Below are 18,063 nucleotides of genomic sequence, written 5' to 3' on the forward strand. Positions count from 1 at the left end.
TTAGTTATGAAAGGAGTAAGTGCTTACTGTATACATTTAAAAAATAATACAGAGATAAAAGTGAAATCCTTCCTTATACATTGCTATCACTTGAAAGGTTTTTTTTAGACTTTTAAGATTTTATATGTTATTTATGAATGCCATGATTAAAGAAAAACTGTCAACAGAGGGGAAATACTCATGACATATATATTAATATTCTCAATAATATAAGATATTGATATCATTAAATGAAGAATGCTGATAGCTAGTATCTAAACTAATAAATGGAGAAGTCTTATATATTATATTTTCCTTCACAAAGTACATTATTATATTAAAAGTCTGCTAACTTCTGTGAAAACATAGTATAATTATGTTTGAAATACATCTTATCCTAAACTTATGTGACCATGGAACTAAAGGTTGTAGAAATAGATTTTGGGAAATTCAGAGAATAGTATTGAACATTTTCAGATTAGCATGTTGTTAGGTATTTCAAAACATGTGTTTGCGTGACAGTTATGATTACCTTGGAGACATAAAAAGCTTGCTTTTTTTTTTTTAATCGAGAGAGAGAGAGACAGACAGACAGATGGACGGACAGACAGACAGGAAGGGAGAGAGATGAGAAGCATCAACTCATAGTTGCGTACCTTAGTTGTTCATTGATAGCTTTCTCATTTGTGCCTTGACTGTGTTGCTCCAGCCAAGCCAACGACCTTGGGCTTCAAGCCAGTGAACTTTGGGCTCAAGCCAGCGACCGTGAGGTCATGTCTATGATCTCACACTCAAGCCAGTGACCTCGGGGTTTCGAAGCTGGGTTCTCCATATTCTAGGCCAATGCTTTATCCACTGCAGCACCGCCTGGTCAGGCCTAATAAGCTTTCTAATATGGATAAGTGATATGTTAGGTTTACTCAGAATATTTAAATACCCCATATTGATCCTTGAAACTACTTTCTGTTAAAACTTAGCAATAGGAGTTTTAGGGCTTTAAGCTTCCTGTGAGATCATGTAGCTTTCTGTGAGATCATGTAGCTTTCTAAACTCATTTTTCGTATTAAAAAATTGAGGCTTAGAAATGTATCATGTGCCTAAAGTCACATTGTAATTTATTACAGGTTTTGGAACCCAGATCCACTGCTCCATATCTCTTGGTCTTTTTTTTACTGCATTTTTTCAATATATTACTTTTAATCACATTCCCATTGAGATAGGAATAGCTAGAAGGTGCCTTCATTGAACATGATAATCAAGTTTAGAGTTAGATTTAAGGTGGTCAAATTTTATATAGATAGGATACCCCAGGTAAGTCTCTGGACATCCAGTCCCTCCCTTACTTATCTGAATTGTTCTCTTCTAGGTGAGAGAAAAATAGTTTTAAAATATGCATGTACTCTTAACAGTATTACTAGTAAGGAATAATCATTGCTAGTTTTTAAGAATCGGTGCATGGACCAAGGATGCACGAGTCAGGTTGTTTTCTGAATTCAGCTACATCATCACTTTTCTAGTGGTCAGTTATGGAAACATTTATGTATATATTCCACTGTTAATGGAAAAGTGCACCTAAATGACTGTAGAGTTAAATTCTCTAGTACTGAATTTAAACTAATTTATAAAATATGCTTTTTGGCCCTGGCTACTTAGCTTAGTTGGTTAAGAGCATTGTCCCAAAACAACAAGGTCATGGGTTCGATCCCCTGTGAGGGCATACTGAGAAGCAACCAAAGAATGCACGACCGAGGTGAAAACAAATGAATGCTTCCATTTCCCTTCCCCTTTCATTTCCTCTCTGTCTCTTTAAAAATCAATAAAAATTAAGCCTTGGCCAGATAGCTTGTTTGGTTGGAGCAGCACCCCAGAACACAGAGGTTGCTGGTTCGATTCCCTGGTCAGTGCACATACAGGAGCAGCTTGATGTCCGTCCGTGTCCCCCCCCCCCCCCCCCCAGCCTTTCTCAAAAAAGAATATTTGTCCTAGCTGGATAGTTCTGTTGGTTAGAGCATCGTTCTGATATGTAGAGGTTGCTGATTCGATCGCTGGGCAGTGTACATATAGAAACATCAGTGTCTCTCTCTCTCTCTCTCTCTCCCCCCCCTTCCTCTCTCTCTAATATCAATGAAATGAAATAAAAAATACATACTCTTTTATCGTACTTTTCAGAAAGATTCTACTCAGTAAAAATAATTGAACTCAAGGTTATATGACATTTAGACATATAATGATGTTATTTTTGGAAAAATCCCTCTTTTAAATACCAGAATGATTACTAAGTAACCTACTAGTGTGCTCTATAGGGTTAGGTCTTAAATAAGGGAGGGGGGGATTTTTTTTAAAGATAGATATTTAGGCCCTGGCAGGATAGCTCAGTTGGTTAGAGCATCATCCTGTTATGTTAAGATTGTGGATTTGATCCCTGGTCAGGGCACATACAAGAGTCAACCCATGAATACTTGGATAGGTGGGGCAGCAGATCCTTGTCTCTGTCTCTTCCCCACCCCATCTGCCCTCTTTTCCCTTCTGCTCCCCTCTCCCCCTTCTCTCTCTCTCCCCCTCTCCGCCTTTCTCCCTCTTCCTCTCTCCCGCTCCTCTCTTCCTCTCTCCCCTCCTTTCCTCCTCTTTCTCCCTCCTCCTTTCTTCTCTCTCTTCCTCCCTCTCTCCCTCTCTTCCTGCCTCTCCCCCTCTCTTCTTCCCTCTCTTTCTCTTTTCCTCCCTCTCCCCCTCTTTCCCATCTCTTCCCTCTCCCCCCTCTTGCTCTCTCTCCCCCTCTCTTCTTCCCTCTCCCCTTTTCTTCCACCTCCTTTCTTCCTTTCTCCCTCTCTTTCTCCTTCCCTTCTCCCTCCTTCCCTCCTTTCCCCTTCCCTCTCTCTTCACCCCGTCCCCTATTCCCCGCTCCCCTTCTCCCTCTCCTTTACTCTCTCTAAAATTAATCAATAAATGAAATTTAAATAAAGATTGCTATTTAGCTTTTTTTTTTAATTTTTTAAAATTTTTTATTTATTCATTTTAGAGAGAAGAGGGAGAGACAGAGAGAGAGAGAGGAGAGACAGAGAGAGATGAGGGGAGGAGCTGAAAGCATCAACTCCCATATGTGCCTTGACCAGGCAAGCCCATGGTTTCAAACCGGCAACCTCAGCATTTCCAAGTGGACGCTTTATCCACTGTGCCAACACAGGTCAGGTGATTGCTATTTAGCTTAAAAAAATTTTTTTTCTAAGTGAGAGGAGGAGGGGAGATATTCAGACTCCCGCATGCACCCTGACCAGGATTCACCCAGCAACCCCCACCTGGGGCCGATGCTCTGCCCATCTGGGACCATGCTCATAACCAAGCAATTTTTAGTGCCTGAGGAGGACGTTCCATGGAGCCATCCTTAGCACCTGGGGCCAATGTGCTTGAACCAATCAAACCATGGCTATGGAAGGGGAAGAATCTGTGTCAGAGCCCAAACTCTTAGCTTTCGCTCTCAACCTCCATTTCTTTTTATTTTTATTATTATTATTTTTATTTGTATTTTTCTGAAGTGATAAGCAGGGAGGCTGAGAGACAGACTCCCGCATGTGCCCAACTAGGATCCACCCGGTGTGCCCACCTGGGGGTCATGCTCTGCCATCTGGGGTGTTGCTCCTTTGCAACTGGAGACATTCTAGTGCCTGAGGTGGAGGCCATGAGCCATCCTCAGCGTCCGAGCCAACTTTGCTCCAATGGAACCTTGGCTGAGGGAGGGGAAGAGAGAGACAGAGAGGAAGGAGAGGGGGAAGGGTGGAGAAGCAGATGGGCGCTTCTGTGTGACTGGGAAAAAAAGCCAGGACTTCGACTCGCGGGGCTGATGTTCTACCACTGAGCCAGCTGGCCAAGGCTCAACCTCCATTTTTAAATTTTTTTTTAAAGATTTTATTCAATTTTTAGAGGAGAGAGAGAGAGAAAGGGAAAGAGAAAGAGGGAGAAAGAGAAGAAGGGGGGAGGAGCAGGAAGCATCAACTTCCATATGTGCCTTGATCAGGTAAGCCCAGGGTTTCGAACTGGCGACCTCAGAGTTCCAGTTCAACGCTTTATCCACTGCACCACCACAGGTCAGGCCCATTTCTTTTTTTTTTTTTTCCCCCTGAAGCTGGAAACGGGGAGAGTCAGTCAGACAGACTCCCTCATGCGCCCGACTGGATCCACCCGGCACGCCCACCAGGGGGCAACGCTCTGCCCCCCAGGAGGCGACGCTCTGCCCCTTCGGGGCGTCGCCCCGTTGCGACCAGAGCCACTCTAGCCTGGGGCAGAGGCCAAGGAGCTATCCCCAGCGCCGGGGCCATCCTTGCTCCAATGGAGTCTCGCTGTGGGAGGGGAAGAGAGAGACAGAGAGGAAGGAGAGGGGGAGGGGTGGAGAAGCAGATGGGCGCCTCTCCTATGTGCCCTGGCTGGGAATCGAACCCGGGACCCCTGCATGCCAGGCCGACGCTCCACCACCGAGCCAACTGGCCAGGGTCTAGGCCCATTTCTTTATTTTTATTCCTCACAGTTTCCTCTACTTGTCTCTTTCTCATCACCCCTAACTCCATGTTTTTCCAGAGAGAGGGGTTAGCACTTAAATAAGTTTGGGACATATTCTTTTATTTTTTATGTGCTCTTACCTATATGTGTAACTTTCACATACATTTATGTTTTTCTTCAAGTAAACAAATAAAAATACCTCAGTTAATCATATTATGAAAAAGCCACATATTCAGAAAGGTTTCTCTGGATTGTATATCCACCAGCAGAGTATGATTGGCTATTTCTCTGAATCCTTATTAGCATTGTTCTTCTTTTATATTTTCATAAATTAGAAAGATATAACATTTCTCATTGTAATTTTAAATCAAAATTATTCTAATGACTAATGAAGATACATTTCTAAATCTTTCAAATAGCCAGGGAGGATCCCAGAGTTCATTTGAGTATTTACTTCAAAATGGAAACATAACTTTGGACTCTGATTCAGCTTACCAAAACATTGGTTAGCATGCTACCTTAGCTTGATTTTTATTCTTAAGCTTAGAACCATTATCCTAAATTTGCTGTTTCTCAATCCTTTATGTGTGTCTAATCTTTATATGTAAGTATCCACAAACAATATCTATTTTTGTATGTTTTAAAACTTTATATAAATAGAACCATTCTTTTTTTTTAATTGAATTTGTTGAGATGACATTGGTTTCAGGTGTACAGTTCTATAGTACTTCGTCTGTATATTGTATTGTGTGTTCACCACCCCAGTACCCCTCTTTATCCTCTTCTACCTCCCCCTCCCCCTCTCTGCCTCTGAGAATCACCGTGGTGTTGTCTGTGTCTATGAGGTTTTTTTTCTTTTGCTTAATCCCTTAACCTTTTCACCCAGCCCCTCAAACCCCCTCCCCTCTGACAGCTGTCAGTCTGTTCTCTGCCTGAGTCTGTTTCTATAATATTTTGTTTATTTATTTTGTCCATAAGATTCCACATATAAGTGAAATCATATTGTGCTTGTCATTCTCTGACTGGCTTATTTCACTTAGCATAATGATCTCCAGGTCTGTCCATACTATTGCAAAAGGTAAGATTTCCTCTCTTTTACAGTTGAATAGTATTTCATTGTGTGAATGTACCATGCTTTTTTATCCACTCATCTACTGATGGGCACTTGGACTGCTTCCACATCTTGGCTATTGTAAATAATGCTGCAGTGAACATAGGGGAACGTGTATTCTTTCCAATTGGTGTTTCAGATTTCTTTGGATATATTCCCAGAAGTGGAATTGCTAAGTGATTTTTTGAGTAAACTCCATACTGCCGTCCACAATGGTGGTACCAATCTGCATTCCTACCAACAGTGCATGAGAATTCCCTTTTCTCTTCATTCTCATCAACACATGTTGTTTCTTGATTTGTCAATGATAGCCATTCTGACAGGTATGAAGTGATATCTTTTTTTTTTTTTACCATCTTAATCATTTTTAAGTATACAGTTCTTTGGCATCAAGTACATTCACACTGTTGTGCTACCATACCCACCAGATATCTTGTGGTTTTAATTTGCATCTCTCTGATGATTAGTAACATTGAGCATCTTTTTATATGTCTGTTGGCCATCTGTATGTTCTCTTTGGAGAAGTGTCAATTCACGTCCTTTGCCCATTTTTAAATTGGATTGGTTTTTTTGTTTTTTTGATGTGGAGTTTTATAAGTTCTTTATAAATTTTAAGTATTAACCTTTTATCAGATACATCATTGGTGAATATGTTCTCCCATAGAACTGTTTTTTATGTATCATTCCACAACTTACATGTTTCTGGGGGTGTTTTGTTGTTGTTCACTATTGTTTCTGAGATTTGTACATGTTGCTTCCTGTAGGCATAGTGATGTTTTCCCAAGGTTGTAGAGTGACTTGGCCACAGAGGCTTCTTATACAAGGGTGTAGAAATTTTCATGTTGTAAGTACCTAGAAGAATTGATGGATCTAATGGGTGGATGTGGCATTTTCAAATTCATCAGCTTTTTGCCCAATTGCTCTCCAAAGCAGTTTTATCAGTTGATATTTTTACCAGCAAAGTATGCATTTTTTCAGCTCCATAGTCTCCAACAACTTGGTTTTATCAGACTTTTTACTTGCTAATGCAATGGCACTAATATCTCTTAGTATTTCCTAAATTACTAGTGATATTGAGTAGTTTTGAAACAAAATTTACTGGCCACTTACGTATTTTCTCTGAATCGCCGGCCCACTTTTTAGTGCTGTATTTGTATCATGGATACCCTTGTCACCTTGCTTGTATTCTTAACTCTCCATCCCATGCCACTTACTTAACTATCCAGCTCTCCATGTAGACATCTTCCTTACTTACCCCTCGTACACTGCAGTATCACTGCATCTTTCTCTGATTGTCCATGGTGAGCCATTCCCTCTGAGGACACCCATGCCCACCTCACTTGGCCTCAGATACCTCTTGTGGATTGCTAACACATGTTAGTGTCCACTTTGTCCAGTTGGGTTCTGATATCCCCTCACTGAGCTGCCTTTTTGTAGGGTTATCTTTCTCATCTCACTCAGGCTCTGAAATCCAAGATGGGAAGCAGATCTCTGTCCTCTGCCTTCTTTAGTCTGCCTGGGCTGTGACTTTGTGCTGTTGTGAGTGGGACATTTTGATTTTTCACCTTCCACCATCACTGGGGTAGATGCCCACCTTGCTCTACAGCACTTAGTTGCTTTAGTTCTGACTTGATCAGGATGGGGAATGGGGTTGTTTAATATTCAGAAATGTTAGTTTTATTAAATATGAAAAATATAGATGTAACAGAAACAAATGAGCATATATAAAAAAACAAGTATATTGCTGTTGTGAAAGTTAACAGGAATTTAAGGTCTATAAAGATTTACCTAGGAACTAAAAGTAAAACCAATAATTTAAAAAACCATGTTATATGTAGTGATTGCTATTTATGAGAGCTCCTGGGACATACCTAGCCTAATGAGAGCGATGTAGAAAGGCTTTCTGGAAAAACTGACTCCTAGAAGTCTTAAAGATGTTTATGGGTTCATCTGGAAAGCTGGTGCCTGGAAAGGAGGAGGCGTGAGGGAATAGATATACTTTACAGTGTGTCCGTAAAGTCATGGTGCACTTTTGACCGGTCACAGGAAAGCAACAAAAGATGATAGAAATGTGAAATCTGCCGGAAGGGGCACCTCTTTCATTGGGGGTCAGTGAGAGGAGCACTGTATGTGTCGACCCTCCAATGGTCTGAGGGACAGTGAACTGGCCCCCTGTGTAAAAAGTTTGGGGACCCCTGTTTTAAAACGTGCAATACCTGACTATTTAGTCAAGGGCACTGACCTCTTTTCCCTTAGATTGTCAGATAAAAAAATGATAACAGCCAACACAATAACCATTTGGTGTGAATAAATAATAAATTATACTTTTTTTTTTTGTCTGACTGGCAAAAATATTTTCTGGTGTGCTGCAGAATTTAGTAATTATGTGTGCTATGAGATGGGAAAAGGTTGAAAATCATTGACTTAGACTAACATACTTTTTGTGGTTTAATATTTTATTAGCATCTTTTTAATCTCTTAAGCAAATAGGGAAGATGTTATGGTTGTTTTTAATCTTTAAATCCTAGTACAAAATAAAGATCAGTTAGTTATAAAATTAATCATAGAGTCACAAAACAAAAATTGTATTTTAAATTTTGAAATGTTTAGGGATGACTAATTCCCAAAGATTCTACTCCTCTTTTCAGCCTTTGTGGATTGCTTTAGTGAGTCATTGTACCTGGGAACTTTTTCTACTTGTAAGAACCCTTAAGAGTCTTAACTTTTCTTAGTTCCTAGAATATAGACATAATTGAAGATAATTGAAGATTGCTTTTTGTTACTGTTTCTGAAATGTGGCCCCCAGATCTACCTGCATCTGGAGTGCTTATTTAAGTGCAGATTCTTAATGACCTTTTTCCTAAACTATTTGCTGTTCTCTACACATATTTCACTTTGCTAACTTTGTTCTTTTAGCAGACTGCTCTCCATTCTATCATCACCACCTTTGAAATCCTGTTACTTAAAGCTCTCTAGTAATTAGTTACAGACAGAACAACTTCAGTGTAGTGGTTAGTAACATAGTCTTTGGATACACATACTACCTAGTTGGAATCTCAGCTCTTGTCACCTTTCCAAGATTACAAAGCTAGTTACTTAAAATATTTCTGTGCCTCAGTGTTCCTGTGAATAAAACAGTGATAACAAATTATCTCATAGGGCTGTTAAATGTATTAAATGAATTAATATTTGTAAATTTATTGCAATAGTGCTTATACATAGAATATACTCAAACATTAAATGCTATTGTGACTCTCCCCCTTTTCTGCTATTAACATAGTTTTGTACTGTGTAACTTGTGTACTTTGATATATTACTTCTCCTGTTAAGACTATACATTCTTTGAGAATAGATCCTTCCTTATTCATTTTTGTAGTTTTTAAAAGGATTTTGCATAAGTGATAAATATTTACTATAAAAAATCATAGGAAAATGACAATTGTTAGTAAGATTGTTTTTCAGAGCTCATTTGCTAATTACAATCTAAAGTATTAATATTCTGTATATTATATTTCAGGAATTCTAATGAACCCTTGATTGACCAGCACAATTTACCAGTTGGAATGAATGATCAGAAATGGGAATAGATCCAACATGTAACCGATGGCTGTTACTCCATGGTGATTACTGCTTCCAGCTGACACCTTTTTGAATCCATAGGATTTTTGTCTCTTCATCTTTATTCCAATTACTGTTGTTGGCACTAGAATAAAAGGAGTTCATGTAGTTTTTGCCCAAGCTAGAGTCACCATGAGTAGTAGTTTAGGAAAAGAAAAAGACTCTAAAGAGAAAGATCCCAAAGTACCATCAGCCAAGGAAAGAGAAAAGGAGGCAAAAGCCTCTGGAGGTTTTGGGAAAGAGAGCAAAGAAAAAGAACCTAAGACCAAAGGGAAAGATGCCAAAGATGGAAAAAAGGACTCCAGTGCTGCCCAACCAGGGGTGGCTTTTTCAGTTGACAATACGATTAAACGGCCAAATCCAGCACCCGGGACTAGAAAAAAATCTAGCAATGCAGAGGTAATTAAAGAGCTCAACAAATGTCGGGAAGAGAACTCAATGCGTTTGGACTTATCTAAGAGGTCTATACACATATTGCCATCATCAATCAAAGAGTTGACTCAATTAACAGAACTTTATTTATATAGCAACAAATTGCAGTCTCTCCCTGCAGAAGTGGGCTATTTAGTAAATCTCATGACACTGGCTCTAAGTGAAAATTCACTTACTAGTTTGCCTGACTCTCTTGATAACTTGAAGAAGCTGCGGATGCTTGATTTGCGGCATAATAAACTGAGAGAAATTCCTTCAGTGGTGTACAGGCTGGATTCTCTCACCACCCTTTACCTTCGCTTTAATCGTATAACTACTGTGGAAAAGGACATCAAAAACCTGTCAAAACTCAGCATGCTTAGCATTCGAGAGAACAAAATCAAACAACTACCTGCTGAAATTGGTAAGAGGCCTTGGTTTACTATTGTTGTTTGTGGTATTTGTTATGCTCAATAATTTAATTTAGTTGAGTGCTTTTCCTTAGCAGAAAATATCTGCTACTTGCCTGAAAATAGCTGGGGTTTCTAAATTCCATCTTCTTGATGGTTTACTTTGTTCAGTTTTAGCAATAGTAATAGTACTTGGTTTTAGATATTTTATAGACTTAAGAGAGTTAGAATAGAAATATAATTAGACCTTTTTCACTCAAACCTAACATGCTTTCATTTTCATTGATGAAAAAGTGAATTTGAAGCAAAAAATATATTTGCCTAATTTTTAAGTTATTGCCACTTATTTTTAAAGTCTTTACACATGTAATATTATTACATCCATTAAGGCTACATTTTCCCATTGTCGGATTTTCTTTTCTTTTTTTTTAAATATTTTTATTTATTGATTTTATGGAGAGAGAAAGAGGAAAAAAGTGGAGGAGCGGACAGCATCAACTCATTATAGTTGCCTTTGTTTTTTTTTTTTTTTTTTTTTAAAGTGAGAGTAGGGGAGATACAGAGACAGACTGCATGCAGCATGTGCACTGACCAGGACCTACCTGGCAACCCCTGTCTGGGGCTGATGCTCTGCCCATCTAGGGGCCACTCGCAACCTAGCTATTTTTAGTACCTAAGGTGGAGGCTCCATGAGCCATCCTCAGCGCCTGCGTCCAGGACAACATGCTCAAACCAATGGTGCCATGGCTGTGTGAGGGGAAGAGAGAGAGAGAAGGGGGGAGAGGGGAAGAGGGAGGTGGGGAGAAGCAGATGATTACCTCTCCTTTACACCCTGACTGAGAATCAAACCCGGGACTTTCTACATGCAGGGTCGGTGCTCTACCACTGAACCAACTAACTGGCCAGGGTAATAGTTGCTTCTTATATGTGCCTTGACCTGGCAAGGCCAGGATTTTGAACTGGTGACCACAGAGTTCCAGGTCGATGTTTTATCCACTCTGCTACACAGGCCAAGCTGATTTCCCTTTTTACCTGAAAAGTGTTTTTTTAAGTTCACAACCCTTTTCTATTACAAAAGATTAGCATAACAGAGCAGTTGTGAAAAAGCAATGTCATATGAAAATTGAAGAATGTTTTTTCATTTTAAGGTACTCATGTTTGTTAAGAACAATCCAAGGAAACAGAAAAGTAGAAGAAAAGTCGCAATGCAACACTGTTAGCATCTTGCTAGATTTCATTCCAGTTTTTGTATATAAAACTAAATTTTACTAAAACAAGGAAATGTTTTTAAAAGAATAGTACTAAGATAAAAATAGGGAATGTACATGTGTAAACAAGTCAGAATAGATTTATTGTCTTGATATTTTTAATTATGAAAAATTTTTTAGAAAGATTTTGAATATGGTAAACCATTGGCATAAATTTTGGGAAATAGATGAGGTATTATCTTTGTGGATCTTTTTTACAAATTGACAAAATTGACTGTAACTTTTTAAGGAAAATTTTCTTTTGTATGAAAGATCAGTTTATTCTGAATAAAACAAGTGAATTAAATATTTGAGCCATTGGTCTTGTAGTGGGTGATAAAGGAAACTTTCTCTTTTTAGGCTTTGTAGCTATGTATAGGTATAATCTGTGTATATTTTAGAAATTTTAATCTACTTTTGAAAAAGCTCCAGTTTAACTTTTAGGTATGGTTTTACTACATTTGACCCCAGCCAGATACTTAAAAATCTTAATTTAATTTTAAATTAAATGTACTTAGAAAATCTATGATAGATTTTCTCAAGCTATGCACTGAACTTGCAAAGTATGACTTACCACTGAGATATTAAAATATTCCCAGGAATTTTAATGGAAATGTTCCTTTCTATGTGGGCATGCATACAGAGAGGTGGTTGTTGAAAGACTTTTGATTTTATACCAGATTCAGTCAAAATTTGACCTGTATTTATGGCTCATTTTGGAATAGCTGTATAGGCCATTGGAGAAAGAAATGCTGACTTTTTATATAGAAATAAAAAACGTTATTTCCCAGCCTAGCTGGTTGTCTCAGTGGTAGAGCATCAGTCTGGTGTGTGGATGTCCTGGGTTCGATTCCTGGTCAGGGCACACAGGAAAAGCACCCATCTGCTTTTCCATCCCTCCCCCTCTGGATTCTCTCTCTTTCTCTCCTGCAGCCATGACTTGATTGGAACGGGTTGGGCCTAGTTGCTGAGGATGGCTCCATGGCCTCTGCCTCAGGTGCTAAGAAGAGCTAAATTGCTGATCAACGGAGCAATACCCCAGATGGGCAGAGCACCACACCCTGGTGGGCTTGCCAGGTGGATCCTGGGCTGGGCGCATGGGGGAGTCTGTCTTTGCCTCCCCTCCTCTCACTGAATAATGAAAAAAAAAGTTATTTCCTGCCTTTGTTCTTTTTTTTTTTTTTTTCCAGAGACAGAGAGAGGGATAGACAGGGACAGACAGACAGGAACAGAGAGATGAGAAGCATCAATCATTAGTTTCTCATTGTGCATTGCGACACCTCAGTTGTTCACTGATTGCTTTGATTGCTTTCTCATATGTGCCTTGACTGCGGGCCTTTAGCAGACTGAGTAACTCCTTGCTCGAGCCAGCGACCTTGCATCCAAGCTGGTGAGCTTTTGCTCAAACCAGATGAGTCCGCGCTCAAGTTGGCGACCTCGGGGTCTTGAACCTAGGTCCTTGGCATCCCAGTCCAACACTCTATCCACTAAACCACCGCCTGGTCAGGCCCTGCCTTTGTTCTTATTGTTTTGTGTATGTATTCTACCCATTCTAAAACTTTAGCTTTAATTCATATGAAGTCTCTCTCTAAGGATTTTTTTCTCCACAGAGATGTTATCAAATTACCTGGGAATTAAGAACACACATTTCTCAAGCAAGGAATTACTATATTTCATGGGATTTTAAATTTACTTCAGTTCTTGAGCATTTAGATATTTAAGCATATTGTCTCATTATATTGTTACAGTAACCCAAGTAAAATAGGTACTTCTCCCCTCATTGTGCTAAAGAAAGAACTGAAAATGTAGAGATTAAATAATTTACTGAAGATCATGCAGCTAGAAGTTAGTTGTCAGAGTCAGAATGTGAGCCTTGGTCTCACTGTATTTTCCCCACTAGTCTAAAGTGGGTCCCCCTTCATAGATAATTTAGAAGTCGAGCAATTCTAGGGGATCTGTACTTTTAAAGCATAAGTTGATTTATTCTATATGTAGCTGCAGTTGAAAGCCATTGCATTAGATTTTCTTTCTTTTTGAGGTGAGGAGGATGTTAGCTTTATTGAGATATAATTCATACGCCATACAATTCACACATTTAAAGTGTAAAATTCAATGGTTTTTAGCATGGTCACAGAGCTGTGCAGCCATCACAATTTTAGAACATTTTTATCACACCAGAGGAAACTGTACTCTTGAGCAGTCACCCCACCCCTATTTTCTCTCAAACCCTTAGCCCTAGGCAAACACTAATCTATTTTCTGTTTTTATTGATTTTCCTATTCTATACATTTCAAATAAATGGAATAATACCAAATATGGTCTTGGTGATTGGCTTCTTTCACTTAGCATACTGTTTTCAAATTCTATCCAGGTTGTAAGCCTGTATTAGTACTTCATTTCCTTTTATTGCTGAATATATTTCATAATAGGAATATACTACATTTTATTTATCCATCCATCAGTTGTTTTGAACATTTGGTTGGTTTCTACTTTGTAGCTATTATGAATAAAATTACTATGAAAATTTTTGTACAAATTTCTGTTTGTACATTTGTTTTTCATTTCTTTTGGGTATGTACCTGGAAGAGGGATTACTGAGTCATGTCGTAATTCTATGTTTAACATTTTGAGGAACTACTAGACTGTTTCCTGTACCATTTTACATTCCCAGCAGCAGCATGTGAGGATTCCAATTCTCTACATCCTCAACATCCTTGTAATTTTTTTTTATTATAGCTATTCCATGAGTGTGAAGTGGTATCTCATTGTGGTTTTGATTTGCACTTCCCTGATGACTATATATTTTTTCTTAAATCTTGAAAGCTATCTTTTATTGTAAAGGAAAGACAGAAATATTTATTTTTTGTGATGCAGATCTTCCTTTACTGCTTTTTTGTCCTTCTTTTCCAAGTTGAGAGGATGGGAGATAGAGAGACAGACTCCTGCATGCACCCCTACCAGAATCCTACCCAGCAAACCCCATCTGAGGCCGATGCTCTGCCCATCTGGGGCCATGCTCACAACCGAGTTATTTTTAGCGCCTGAGGTGGAGGCTTCACGGAGCCATCCTCAGCACCCAGAGCCATTGTGCTTGAATCAGTCAAGCTGTGGCTGTGGGAGAGGGAGAGAAAAAGAGGGGGGTGTGGAGAAGCAGATGGTTGCTCTTCCTGTGTGCCCTGACTGGGAATTGAACTCAGGACTTCTACACGCCGGATGGACAACCTACCACTGAGCCAGGTGGCCAGAACCCCTTTACTGCTTTTTAAATAAAATCTATAAAATCATCTTCAATATAAGATCTAGGCACAGAAATCAAGTAGGATGGAAGTGGGACATTTTAGAAATTAAAAAAATTATTTTTGATTGATTTTAGTGAGAGACAAGGAGAGAGATTCTGGTGTGTGCCCTCAACCTGTGATTGAAGTTACAACCTTGGACATTGCTCTAACCCAGTGGTCCCCATCCTTTTTTGGGCCACAGACTAGTTTAATGTCAGAAAATATTTTCACGGACCGGCCTTTAGGGTGGGACGGATAAATGTTATCACGTGACTGAGACAAGCATCAAGAGTGAGTCTTAGACGGATGTAACAGAGGGAATCTGGCCATTTTTAAAAAATAAAACATTGTTCAGACTTAATATAAATAAAACGGAAATAATGTAAGTTATTTATTCTTTCTCTGCGGACTGGTACCAAATGGCCCATGGACCGGTACTGGTCCACGACCCCGGGGTTTGGGGACCACTACTCTAACCAACTGAGCTACCTCACCAGACCCCAAATTTGACATTGTAAAAGTGTTACACACCTTTGATATAATTGGCTGAAACCCAGTGGAGAATTTATAATTTTGTTAAACTTCGATTTATGAATATTAGATTCACATTATTATAGATATATATTAGGTTTATAGTATACATTCATATGTGTTCAGTATATTTGAGGAATGTGAGAAATTACAAGTTTTCGAAATATAGTGACTATTTAGTTTAAATAATATATTTGGAATTTAACTATTACACAAGGTTGTACTGTGCTGCTGCCTTATAGGGAAATTATATTAAAAGAACATTTTCTCTGTTTAAGCATTAATACAGTGTGTCCGTAAAGTCATGGTGCACTTTTGACCGGTCACAGGAAAGCAACAAAAGACGTTAGAAATGTGAAATCTGCACCAAATAAAAGGAAAACTCTCCCAGTTTCATACCTATGCAGTGCAGTTCGATGTGGGCTCATGCACAAATTTTTTAGGGCTCCTTAGGTAGCTATCCCGTATAGCCTCTACAGACTCGTCACTGACTGATGGCCTACCAGAACGGGGTTTCTCCACCAAACTGCCGGTTTCCTTCAACTGCTTATCCCACCTAGTAATGTTATTCCTATGTGGTGGTGCTTAGTTATAAACACGCCAATATTTACATTGCACTTTGGTCATGGATTCGAATTTAGTGAGCCACAGAACACACTGAACTTTCCTCTGTACTGTCCATATCTCAACTGGCATGGCCGTGGGTTGCTCCACTGTATACATGTTGTTACATCATCATCTGCGCGTGCGCATATGCTGTCACATCCTACAGAAACTGGGATGCAGATTTCACATTTCTATTGTCTTTTGTTGCTTTCCTGTGACCGGTCAAAAGTGCACCATGACTTTACGGACACACTGTGTAATGCCATGTGATTTGATACGTGATAAATATTCACCTGGTGAATATTGGCCGAAAACAGTTAAAAGGATACTGAACAGATGGTACATATAAGCATATGAAGAGCCACAGATAATAATATATTGGAGAGTAGCCAGAAAAACTGCATTTGGTAATGTTCATTTACTTTTTCTTTATTTGCATAAGGCATGTCTTTTTGTGTTAAGTCGAGGGAAACCTTAGTTACTGCTGTTTTTTGTGGATCAATGTTTCAAGTTGTACAGAATTTTATTCTTCTAGGAAAGAAATGTTTACTCTTTGAAACCAGAAGTAAACTTTATCTTTGTCTCTTGCTAGTATTCCTACAGTTTATTTTCCTTCATTGAATTATTGCCTAGTTTAGGAATTTTCCACTTTCTTTAAAGTTTCTGCCTAATGAATTATTCTTTATAAGATAACTAAGTTAGAGAACTTATTAAAAAAATCTATTTCTATATTGTATGTTCAATAAAATGCTACATTATTTATGTAGTATACAATTCTACATGAATTTGTCAAAATAACCTTTTTTGTTTAAGAAAATGATTTGATAAGTAAAAGTGTTTGCTTTTTGAGAACCTAGATCATTTTTACTCATTTAAACAACTCTCAAAGCATTCAGATATATGAGAAAATAAAATAAGCAATTTTCTTATATTTGACTCAGTAACATTTATTGAAATAAAAATCAATAAATTCCTACTATACTGAAGTGTTACATTTTATGTCAAGTAATATGCAATCAATATATAATAAATGGCCTGGCCTGTGGTGGCACAGTGGATAAAACGTTGACCTAGAATGCTGAAGTCACCAGTTTGAAACCCCAGGCTTGTCCCATCAAGGCACATAGGAGAAGCAGCTGCTGTGAGTTGATGCTTCCTGCGCTTCCCCCTTTCTCTCTATTCTCTCTCTAAAATCAATAAAGTCTTTAAAAAAGTATAAATGAACATATATAAATAATTATGTCTATATAAAAATACAAAGAACAGAATGAGCATTTTTTTTAAAGTTGAAGGATCTTAGAGATTTTAACTCCCAATTATTGTAATTTCTATGAACTGTTTTATGTAATAAATGATCGGTTTTTAATAAATGTGTCTTGAACTTAATTTAATGAAGCCTAGTACTGTTACCCATGTTTCAATATTAACTCAAATTGTAACCCTTAGTCCTTAAAATTTTTGAAATTTTCCCAAGGCTTTTAGGGGTGATACAGTTACTTTCATGGTCCAGGTAACATTATTTTAATGCTCTCATTTGAGTATTTTGTACAGTTGTTAATGTGTAACTTCATTTGGCAAGAAAAATCAGGAAAGGAAATTCAGAGTTGTTAATAAATAACTTTTTGACTAAGATTCAGTATGAAATCTTAGAGACCTAGAAATGAACTGAAAACTTAGTTATGAAATTGTCAGGTTTTTCATTGAAACAATAGAAATCTGAAAAAAGAATTGCTAAAGAAGGCAGGGAGAGAATAGAAAAAAATAGCACTTAAGCTATCTGAGGGGATTTGGTAGGATACCGTTGACTTCTGGTACTACTGAGGTATGGAGAATAGGGCAATCATAGTGCTCCAACAACAGCATGCTACTCACTCAAAGGCATGTGGGCGCTGTTGTCCATGTTGCTAAGTTGCAGAAGCAGTTGCTTAGAAGAGCTACTAAAGTCTTCTTTGCAGTGAAAGGGAGAATTAAGCCTATAATACAAATTTAAATAATATATAACTTCTGATCTAAGTTCCTAAATCTTTTTTAGTATATGTGCTACTGAAGTAAGCACTAAAGTCCCTAATCTATTCAAGCTTCTGTGACAGCTATTTCTACTCCTTGTTAATGTAGTTTTACAAATAAATGTATTTTAGTAAGACTTGATGTGATTTTCATAAAGCTAAACGCATTATTTGAAAATATTCCTGTAAGTTCAGAAATAAGAGTTATTTAAAAAATCTAAGCATCCTTAATGGAGAGTCAAATGATAGTATAACTAACAAAACGGTATTTACCAATATTTGAGTGCCTATGAGGTATATTTTAATAGGGCCTTTTAATATTTTGCTAGATTTCATTTACTAAAATTTTGGTAAGGATTTTCACATATATATTCATTA

The 18,063-nt window shown here is 38.2% G+C and overlaps 1 protein-coding gene across 4 annotated transcripts in view; it reads left to right on the forward strand.

Moving 5' to 3' along the window:
• The window catches only part of SHOC2 (SHOC2 leucine rich repeat scaffold protein), an 89,886-nt gene that overhangs the window by 14,690 nt on the left and 57,133 nt on the right, over nucleotides 1-18,063 (forward strand). For all 4 annotated transcript variants that reach the window (XM_066239099.1, XM_066239100.1, XM_066239098.1 and 1 more), the window contains exon 2: nucleotides 9,096-10,031. In XM_066239099.1, coding sequence (XP_066095196.1) covers nucleotides 9,329-10,031 — 703 coding nt within the window. In that variant the 5' untranslated portion in view covers nucleotides 9,096-9,328. The remainder of the gene's footprint in view (nucleotides 1-9,095; nucleotides 10,032-18,063) is intronic.

The sequence above is a fragment of the Saccopteryx bilineata genome, chromosome 7 (genome assembly GCF_036850765.1).
Source record: "Saccopteryx bilineata isolate mSacBil1 chromosome 7, mSacBil1_pri_phased_curated, whole genome shotgun sequence".
Lineage (NCBI taxonomy): Eukaryota > Metazoa > Chordata > Mammalia > Chiroptera > Emballonuridae > Saccopteryx > Saccopteryx bilineata.